The sequence below is a fragment of the Monopterus albus genome, unplaced genomic scaffold, assembly GCF_001952655.1.
Source record: "Monopterus albus unplaced genomic scaffold, M_albus_1.0 scaffold64.1, whole genome shotgun sequence".
NCBI classification, from domain to species: domain Eukaryota; kingdom Metazoa; phylum Chordata; class Actinopteri; order Synbranchiformes; family Synbranchidae; genus Monopterus; species Monopterus albus.
Window position 1 is genome coordinate 1,175,733 of NW_018127944.1, and position 10,183 is coordinate 1,185,915.

General features: G+C 43.9%; 1 protein-coding gene across 1 annotated transcript; it reads left to right on the forward strand.

The window, feature by feature from the left end:
- The first annotated feature begins 108 nt into the window (after positions 1 to 108).
- On the forward strand, positions 109 to 4,826 carry ky (kyphoscoliosis peptidase). The gene is made up of 6 exons (XM_020604155.1): positions 109 to 669; positions 1,330 to 1,444; positions 1,587 to 1,704; positions 2,641 to 2,832; positions 3,066 to 3,256; positions 3,499 to 4,826. The coding sequence occupies exons 1-6, from the start codon at positions 109 to 111 to the stop codon at positions 4,824 to 4,826; spliced, it is 2,505 nt and encodes an 834-aa protein (XP_020459811.1).
- The last annotated feature ends 5,357 nt before the right edge of the window (positions 4,827 to 10,183 follow it).

The window sequence follows — 10,183 nt, forward strand, 5'->3', positions numbered from 1 at the left end:
GCCTTACCTGCTCAAGGGGGTAAACTAAAAATAGCTCAAAGAAAATGGCTGCTGTCTTTTGAATAGTGTCTACTTTCTCTCTGGTTAGGACGTCATGCTTCCAGCATAATGTCAGCTGAAGTTGCAATTAAGAAGTTCTCCTTCCCCTTCTCCTGTGCTGCACGCCTTTCCCAGCAAGATGAGGTGACCCAGGAGGGATGTGTACAGGTGAAGGCCCTGGAGCTTCATGCCTTCCAGAAGAATCCAGTCTTAAACAAACTGAACACTGTTGCAGTTATAGGAGCTCTAGTCCATAATGAGAAGCAGGCTGAGGGGAGTCCAAAGCCTCCAGCTGCCCAGGTCTTGGCCTGTACAGACGCATCCCAGGGTGCCGTGCTCCCCAGGCAGAGCATGTTTGAGAAACTGACTGCTGAGAGTGAGGATCAACGTCCTGTTGCAAAGAGACAGCTGTCATCTGAAAGTGCAGCCAGACCCATCACAATGGTGAAGAAGAGCGCAGTGAGGAAGGAGGCAGAGGAGCAGAGGCACCAGAAAGCAAAAGCACACCTGGGACAAAAGGTGACATCATGCACTACAGCAACAGGGAAGAGGAGGCATCAAAAAGACCTTTTCACCAGCTCTGAGGTCTTCCATAGGGTTGATACACATGTCATCAGGACGGGAGCAGAGGTGAGGGCTCTTACACAGCATATGCCACAGTAATATAAAACAGGAGGACAAGTGCTAATAGTTTTACTATTGCTGGCCACATTACAAATTTACCTGCCATTCATGGCTTATTGTTCAAATCAGAATCTTTACGTTCAACAGTGACTACACCACTTCATGTTTCACTTGTTAAACTTCACAGAACAACCAGCCTATTCCTTTACTTCATCTAAGTTAAAAGAGCCAGCTGGGTTAGCCAGGCCAGACAAATACGAGGACATCTGCAGCAGGATCCAAAAAACAGCCACATAAACTAAACAAAAGCAAAACCACAGCAGAGAAGGCTCTTTGTGTTTGTGAGCTGTGCAGGAATGACAACACCTACACATCCACTGCAACAAAAGCATAGCAAACACAGCACTCCCAGGCAGCAGTCACATCCTTGAGCACGGAACATAACCTGGTTGTTTCAATACACCGAGTGACACTGAAAAATCCTGGCAAATAGGACGATGCTGTGAGATGATGGGAAAAAAGTATAAGAACTGTGACAGTGGTTTACATAAAAGTTTTGATGCTGACTGAATGTGAAAACATGAAGCCCTCATCTCTGGATGCTTTACTTACTTGTAAAAGCCTACGTTACCTAACAGTGAACTTCTGTATGTGTGTGTGTTGCAGCTGAAGGAAAAGCGCGTGTACGATGTGAAGACAATAGTACAGAGAATCACACACGGAGCCAGAAATGAGCTGGAGAGGCTTCGTGCCATCTGGCTTTGGCTGTGCCACAACATTGGTGACCCTTACTGAGCTACACACCTTTGCATACTGTATACATACTAGCATCATGGATGTTACAGCTTGTGGTTTATCTGTGTTTAAGAGCAGATGCTATATGTACACCTTAGTCTGTACTTCAATGTGTGTTCTCCCTACAGAGTATGATGTGAGCGGGTACCTCGGCAGCTCAGAGAAACTGAGTTCCCCAGAGGAGGTGATTGCGGCCGGTCGGGGTGTGTGCTCCGGCTACTCCAGCCTCTGCACAGAGATGTGCAGGTACATACAAAAACTTTGTCTTAGACTCCAGCCACATGCACAGGTACAGCAGATATACATTTGTGCAGACTAAGGTTTAATCTCTTTTACTAAAAATCACACACCTCACATGACTGGTGACCATTTCCCAAACGGGCTATTCCCACCGTTCGGGCACCCGTATTTTTGTCCGTTGTACTACTCCTTGAAAACTGAGTTAGAAACCATGAAGATGCTGTAAACACAACACTCACATATCACCTTATAAAGCCGTTATGGTTAACATGTTTTATGCATCCAGCAGACACAGAGCAACATCAGCATTAATTAATCGCAAAGGCGGAAAGTAACTAAGTACATTTACTCAAGTCCTGTACTTAAGTATTATTTTATTTGCCTATCTGCTGGGCAGGTAGTGTACAGAGGGTTTATGAGACCATTTTTGCCAGCCAAAGTGGAAATAAGGTCGGTGAAAGTCAGGTTTGAGAGCCAGAAAACCAAAACAGTGAGCTCAGAGATGCAAAAATGCGACGCAGATAGGGACTGCAGCGTCAGGCGATAAGTGTGTGTTCAACATCTACAGTATTCAGAATTCTTATATTAGTGTTATTCATCATCTGTTGGACAAGACTGACATTGAAAAAATAAAAAAACAGTCACATAACCTCCCTGAAAACAGAGAAAAACATAGAGCACAAAATGAATCCATGTTACTGCACATTGTTCATTCATTTAAAAATCAGTATACACTCAAAGACAACATGAGCTCCTTCTATTCCACTTCTCCATCCGTTCATTCAACATTGTGCTGCATTCTGCAGTTTCAATCCCCTGTGAGTTCAAGCTATTTCCAGTGTAAATAATGTGACTGAATCTCAGCATAGCAACAAGCTGAGTTTAAGGACACAATATAAAACAAAAGCCAGTGAACATGCTCTGTTTGGTTTGTGTTTACAGAGAGGTGGGCATCGAGTGTGAAGAAGTGCCAGGTCACAGTAAGGGAATCGGGTACCGCCCGGGCCAGAGCCTCAAGAATGTGAAATCCGATCACCTGTGGAACGCTGTGCTTCTGGGGGGACAGTGGTTCCTATTGGACGCCTGTTGGGGAGCAGGACGAGTTGATATGGAACATAAAAGCTTCGTTAAAAGGTCTGAAAAAGGAAAAGTGATTAAAGAATTATTCCACCATTTTCACCATTCAGTGGAGAATGTTTTATAAAATAAGCCCAACCAGAGTCCAGACAATTCGCATCCTTAATCCTTTGTGCACTGCAAATTCCACAACAGCTCTGCAAGCCTGACAAGTTTGCTACTGTTTATTTTCATACACCTGCAACCAGCAGTCTCAAACAAGTCTGCTGTCTCCATCTGTTGCCTCCAAGGTTTGATGATTTCTATTTCCTTACGGACCCAGAGGAGTTCATAGACTCACACTTCCCCGACGAGGAGAAATGGCAGCTCCTGGACAGGCCCATTTCCCTGGAGGAGTTTGAGAGAAAGGTCTTCAAGACCTCGGCCTTCTTCACCATGGGGCTCAGGCTGATTCAGCCTCATCACTTTCACATCATCACAGGTCTGCCCCCCTACGTTGTCTTGATTTTACAAAAGGTGGTGCAAATATTAAAAGTATTGTAAAAATTCAATTATCTATATAGTTTTTGTCTAAGACTGATAAAATGCTTATTTAAGAGAAGTATAAATACTTAAGGTTTCTTGCCATCCCATTGTTTGTGATCAATCATTAGTTTCTCTCATTTCAGTAAAAGAAAATGTTTAAAAAGCATTTAAAAAATCCCCTTTGGATTTCCTTTGTAGATGATGGTGAAGCAAATGTGTCCCTGGGCTTCCCCAGACCTGTCACCTTTACCTATGAGATCACCCAGCACCAGGACCTCCTCCACTGTGGAGCTTCAGAGCAGAAAGAGTCCATCAGTTCCTCCTTCGGCTTCCTAACCGTTTCCTATCGAAGCATGAAGCTGCAGCTGCTGCCTCCTGCAAGCGGCATATATGATGTGAAGGTGTTTGCCAGACCTGAAATGGCCACCACACCTTTGGTCTGGGTCTGTTCCTTCATAGTCGAGTGTCCAATGCCCCGGGCCATGGAGGAGATCCCAGAGAACCCCTTCATGTCTTGGGGCCTGCAGTCTTTTGCAGGATCTCTGGGCATCATAGGAAGCAGCCAGGGCAGCGAGGCTGCTGAGGCGGAAGAAGGTGTCTTTGAGTTGGCGTTAAAAACATCCAGGCCTCTGATGGCACTGTGTGAACTGATCCACCCAGGGCTGGAAGCTGCTGTAGCCAAGCGCTGCCTGGTTACCCAGGTTCAGCCAGATGTACTGAGGTGCCAAGCCCTGTGTCCACTGCGTGGCTTCTACCGGCTGTCAGTGTTTGTGCGGGACAATGAGAAAACAGATGACAAGTTCCAGAATGTTGCAAACTTCCTGTTACACTGCAAAGGGAAGGTGGTGGGACTGGATGAACTCTTCCCTCCTAACCTGAGCTCAGTGTGTGGTCCAGGAACCCGAACATCAGAGGCAGGGCTGTGCAAATTCAGCCACACAACTGCACTGGTCAGCACACATCAAGGCAAGTGCAACATTACCTTCCACAACAATCAAGACCTCAAGCTTCATACTGTGCTCAGCAGAGAAGAGAACAAAACAACGGCTTTTCCACTTTCACGCCACCTGTTCTGCACATACACAGACACCAAGGTGACGGTGAGCGTCAGCCTCCCTGAGGCTGGCATGTATCGGCTCGGCCTATACGCCATGACCACCCCTGGTAGTGATTTCAACCCCATGTGTGACTTTGTTCTGAGGAACAGCTGCAGTGAGCCAATGCCTCCATTCCCCTGTGTCTACGCAGCCTGGGGTAAAGGCTGTGTGCTCTTTGAGCCTCGTGTAGGCCTGCTGGAGCCCCTCTCCTGGGTCCGCTTCAGGGTGAGAGTCCCTGGGGTCCAGAGAGTAAGCGTGGTGGGAGAGGCACGGACTGATCTGAAACTAAACAAGAGCAGAATCTGGGAGGGTGAGGTTTTCAGTGGAAATGGTCTCCAGCAACTGAAGCTGGCTGCTTCGTCAGGGAAGGCCAGTGACTTGGCTGTTTTGATGACCTTTGACATCGAGCAGTTGGACAGAGAAGTGTGAAACTAAAAGGCTGGCAAAGACCAGATGAATATGCTTCTGAATATAGCTGTTAACTGAGATGGACTAATGCAAATCAGATTTGGGTTGGAAATATTTGCAAATAATTCAAACTGTGAGCAGTAATATTTCAGGTTTAACAGTGTCAGTATGATACAGACTGAGCCAAGTTGCTGCCAGTCACAATAAGTTGTATGAAAATTCAATCTGAAATATGATCTTCTGAATATGTTAACTTTGTAGCAATGAAATCATATGAATGCAATACTAAACTTACTTTTGGGAGGTTTACTTGAAAGCTGCGCCAGTGATACAGTGGTTAGCACTGCTGCCTCTCAGTGAGAAGGTTCCAGGTTTGAATCCGGTGGTCAATGGGTCCTTCCAGTGTGGAGTTTGCATGTTCTCCTTGTGCCTGTGTAAGCTTTTCCTGGGTACTCTGGTGTCAACCATGAGAGCTTGGCAACCTGTCTAGGGTGTACCCCGCCTATTGTTCAGTGTTGCCAGCCCCAAGGACCCTCTATAGCAGGGGTTTTCAACCAGTGGTCTGTAGACTGCAAAGGCATAGCGGGTGGTCTCTGACCATGGATTAAAGAATATAGTTTCACTGTAGGAATTACTCTTATTTATTATTTTTTACAGAAATTTCCATGTATTAATTGTTACTTGTGAATAACCAAATTCATGCAAATATACTGTATAACATTAATAAAGGTCAAGTTACTTCTGACTCAGAATGGTGGTCATAACTATCTGAAAACCCCTGCTCTACAGGATAGCGTAGAGGGTGGTATAACTGATGGATGGATGGATATTTGAAAGCTATTATTTGGCAATATTCAGTAAAAAGAACCTTTCAAGATTGACAATGGTGCTCAGTCATGCTGATCAAGTGTGCCTTTGTGCATTGCTATAATATGAGAAATCAGCATAATGAACAATGGGTGTCAAACGGCATGTAATAAAAATATTGTGAAAACAAAATCTGGATGATTCGCTTTTCAACAGTCACTGTTTCTACAGTACAATATCATGAGGACCATCAATGATCTTCAAACATGTTTCTGAGTAGAACTTTAAACTGTTAAAATGTAAAACATTGTTATGGGTTGAGAAAGTTTAGAAATATAAACTAGCGATCAATAACTGGTAACTAGTCTGGAAAAAAGTGCTTGGTTTAATGTAACACAGCCTAATATAAACAAACCTGCAACAAATCCTATTTTAACAGGGGTTATAATGTTTGGGTTTTGGGGGATGTGCTGTACTGTGGGGCAGTATTAGTGATGGTTCTGCTATTTTGCCTACACAGGTGGACAAAATAATCAAAACACCAGTATGCATTACACAATAAAACAGAACAGCAGAATAGTTATAAAGTTGAATCAACACCGATGTAAACTAAACATTATACTCTTCAATAAGACTGGGTCTGTTTCAGGACTGTATTAGGTGTATCTATCAAACTGGGAGCTAAATGTACAGTATGTCAGGGTCAAGAACACGAATTCATAACTGTTGTCCCATGCAGTAAAAACAGTTCATTTCTGGGGACAGTTTAAGTTTGGGTCAAGGCTGGTGTAAGAAAGAGAACTGCCCCATAGGTCCACAGACCCAGCACTGTACGGTGAGCCATTGTTGCTGTGACCTGGACCCACTCAGCAGGCTCTGGCAGATGCCAGTGAGAGTGATGAGTGTTTATATGTGGTTCAGCCCACAAATAGCCTGAACTCGTTGCCTCAGTACAAGTACAACAATGGAGGGGCGGGGAGGAGAAAAGGTGTGGTTAATGGTGGAGGCGATATGGTAAGAGCACGTTTCAAGTGTGCTAAGTGTATCTGGTTGGGTGGGGTGGGGGGTGGGGGGGTACTGACTTGAGCCGATGGGGGATGTCAGAGGTTAGCCATGTGAACGACTATCTGCCTGGCAACAATACAAGGACACGCACAGACTCTATACTCAAACACATTTTCCACAGTTGTGAGGACACTCGATGACATTGACCATCACTACTGAATGTCTAATCCCTCCATAACCCCACCCAGATTGAACCTTAACCCTGAAACCAGACCTGAACCCTCAGACAGCCCTTTGAGGTTGTGAGGACCAGCCTAAATGTCCTCACAATGCTGCAGTGGCCACACAGGGATGTATGGAATTAAATTTGCACACACAACCATAAAAAGATTATGTACACACATAAGAGTACAAGATGAGGAAATGGAGGGCTGTAACTGTGCTATGTGGGGTAGGATTCCTCACACGGTCACAGCACTATTTCAGCTGTCGTTTCTCTTTAACAAAGTGCGACAGTGGCTGAACAGCAACATCACACACGCTTTTTACACACTGTGTGCAGACAGTTTCTGTTTAGTCTGGCTCTCACAGTCCGAATAATAGAAAGCTCTCCACCTCAGTTGGTGCTGATACAAGGTTTGAATGCACAGTAAATCAATGTTGTCCTACCAAGTGACAAATCCACTACTATGCTAAACTGGCTAGTGTCTGCTGGCATCTGACAGGAAAACAGTTATCACACAATCCAAGTACAGTGGCCGAAGGAGGGCTGTTGAGCCAAATTTAAAGGACTAAATGTTGCATTATGTGAAGAAGGACAAACATTAAATCGACTGTAGAAATATTTAATGGATAATGCAGAGCAAGAAATACAACAACTGGAGTATAAAAGCATCAGTCACAGGAAAAAAACAGAAGTTACAGTAGTTTTGTGCAAATGTAATTCACTTTTGCTCACTTTCCGTGAACACCCTTAAAACAAAATGTGGAAGTCAGTTTGGCACTTTTTGTTGCTTCTCATCACAATAGAGGCCACAAAATGCTTTTGTCCCCCCCCCTCTCTTTTTTTTTAACAGCCTGTAGACAGGGGAATAGAAAGGAGCCCTTTGCTTTTTCCTCAGACCTAATTCTACCATCATGACATCAAACACCTCCCAACTTCAACATCCTTTCTTTTAATACACAACTGTGCATCCAGCATGTGGCTGCAGACAGATGATATTAACTGCAATTTTGACCTGATCTTCTTCAATAACACTGGAGTTTGATAGAGCAAATATATAATCTCAGGTATGGAAACGGGAAGAACACCTGAGAAAATTTGTCTCGCTGTCTGCGAGGACCTGGAGGTGAAGGGCAATTAATGTCAGCAGTCCCCTGAGGCCTGAGAAGTATTTGGTCAGTTAAAGTCCATTTCCAAGTCGCCTTTCTCCAATAAGCACAAAATGCCATAAAAATATCCACTTCTTCAGGAAGTGCATACATTCCACATTATTGGTCCTTATGAGCTCCGGAGCAAATCTTCAAAACTAGAAAACAAGAAACCCCTCACACTGCGTTTTCACGTTGCAGCGCATTAACATCATTTTATATAAAATCAATTAACACCAAACTTTGTTTTTGTCCTATAACTTCAGCTAAGACAAGGATGGCCCCCACATACAGGATGAAGACACCAGGGTGCTCAGCTTGCCAGAGAGCTGTGTAGCAGTCACACTCAGAGACATGTGGAGGGCTCTTTGAGCCCCCAGTGTGCAATAAAGTAGGGGTCGACTAGGGCTGGGCATTAAAACATTTTAGATGTTGATTTTAAAGTATCTAAACCCAGGAACGCAGCTTTCCTCTGTATGGAGAGTCTCTAAAAGGAAATCCTGAAATTTTGGTCTGTTACTCGCACAGTAAAGCAAAATAAGCCCCCAAGAAATGTAGCAATGTGAACTCAAATGACTTTCAAGTATCATAACTGTACTGTGGTACGCAGCCCATTTCCCAGCACGTTTTTGGTTAGTTTGCAAAGAACACCTGAGCAGCCCTCCACTGGCACTCCCCTGTGTGACCCTGCCCACGTTACCCTCTGGCCTAGTAAAAACACACTGCTTTAAAGAATGACTCCATGGATTCCTTTCACCAACACTGTTGAAGGACGGCTCCTCGCCTGACAACACGTGCTCCCCCTGTGACAGGGAGAGGGATGGAGCTCTGAATGCAGCTTTAATCTCTGCTTTTCATAGCCACAGCCAAGGCACTGCTGGATCAGAGAAACCTGACGTCTCACAACCCATCAGATTCTCTTTTTATTAGAGTTTTATTTTACTACAAAAAACGGCATCTGCTTTTGCTTCTTGTAGCTTGTGTGAGAGATCTTTTGCTTGCATCTAGTGTTCAATTCACTGTCCTATAAAAATACAATTTGTTGTCTCGAGGTAATTCAAATTCTTACCAAATATGTAAAATAATTATTTTCTTTGTTGTACCAGTTTGGTGAAAGGCAATTTTGTCAGAATATATGTGGTATCATATTCACACGACATCTCAACACATGCAAAACAGAGTAGACATATTTGCAGTGGTAGTAGTGTTAACGTGAGTGTGTTAGTGGTAATCTGATTTAAATATCACAAACATCTTACATAATCCTCAGCTCTTTAAGGACTGCTGGTTGATCTCTCAGCCAATTATGGTTTCACTTCCTCTGCTCTGTGGAGCAGGTTTCAATTCATGGCACCGTCAGTCTCCCATACATTGGCCTCACGACTATTTCACTGTCAATCAAGACAACTCTCTGCAGTATTACATAACCACAGAATGTCAGCAACAGCTCCTTAAAACAACGGCTTTAGTGAGTGCATCTCTGAAGTGGATGTATCATAACCAAGAGTTGTGTCCACAAAGGATTTGTCACGTATTAAGATTGGGTCTATTTCAGGACTGTATTAGCTAAGTGTATCTATTAAAGATACACACATTCTGCATCATGTCCAGTCATTTCTTAGTCAAGGTAATGCTTTTTTTCATTTTACAAAAACAAAAACTGTTCTGTTGTTAAGACCCTTTTTGGAGTTAAGTGAGCTACAAGCACTACAAGCTGAGAGAGACTGAGGGTTTATCAGTTCATTTGTTTGCTCAGCTTTGTCCTTAAAGAGCTATCGGAGGCTACTGCAAGTAGAATATATAAAAACACACAAGGTACAATTGCACTTCTATTATAGAGTAAAAGGGAAGGACTGTAAGGAATGAGCAGCGTGGGGTGAGCTCTTCCTCTCCATGTGAACCCCTGTCGCTGACTATCTGGAACACGCCAGGGTAATACATGTTAGAGGCATACTTCGTTGCTATGCAATGTGCTATTCTATGCAACACGTTATTCTGCTAAAAGACAGTGCATCTAGCTTGGTGTGGCTCGACTCTACCGAGAGGATGAATGGGGCCAGCAGTGTCGGGCTGCGTTCAGGATCAGGACCATTTGAATCTGCATGGCACACAAATGTTATCTGGGGGAAAATAACTTTCTAACAATGTTGTCTGCTGCTGAAAACAAAAATCACTGATTATTCCAAATTTACTAG

Bases quoted from the DNA above. Each gene is read 5' to 3' on its own strand.
- ky (XM_020604155.1), top strand. From the start codon at position 109: ATGTCAGCTGAAGTTGCAATTAAGAAGTTCTCCTTCCCCTTCTCCTGT. The intron at 1,705-2,640 runs GTACATACAAAA...TTGTGTTTACAG, and splicing joins CTCTGCACAGAGATGTGCAG to AGAGGTGGGCATCGAGTGTG. The intron at 3,257-3,498 runs GTCTGCCCCCCT...TTTCCTTTGTAG, and splicing joins TCACTTTCACATCATCACAG to ATGATGGTGAAGCAAATGTG.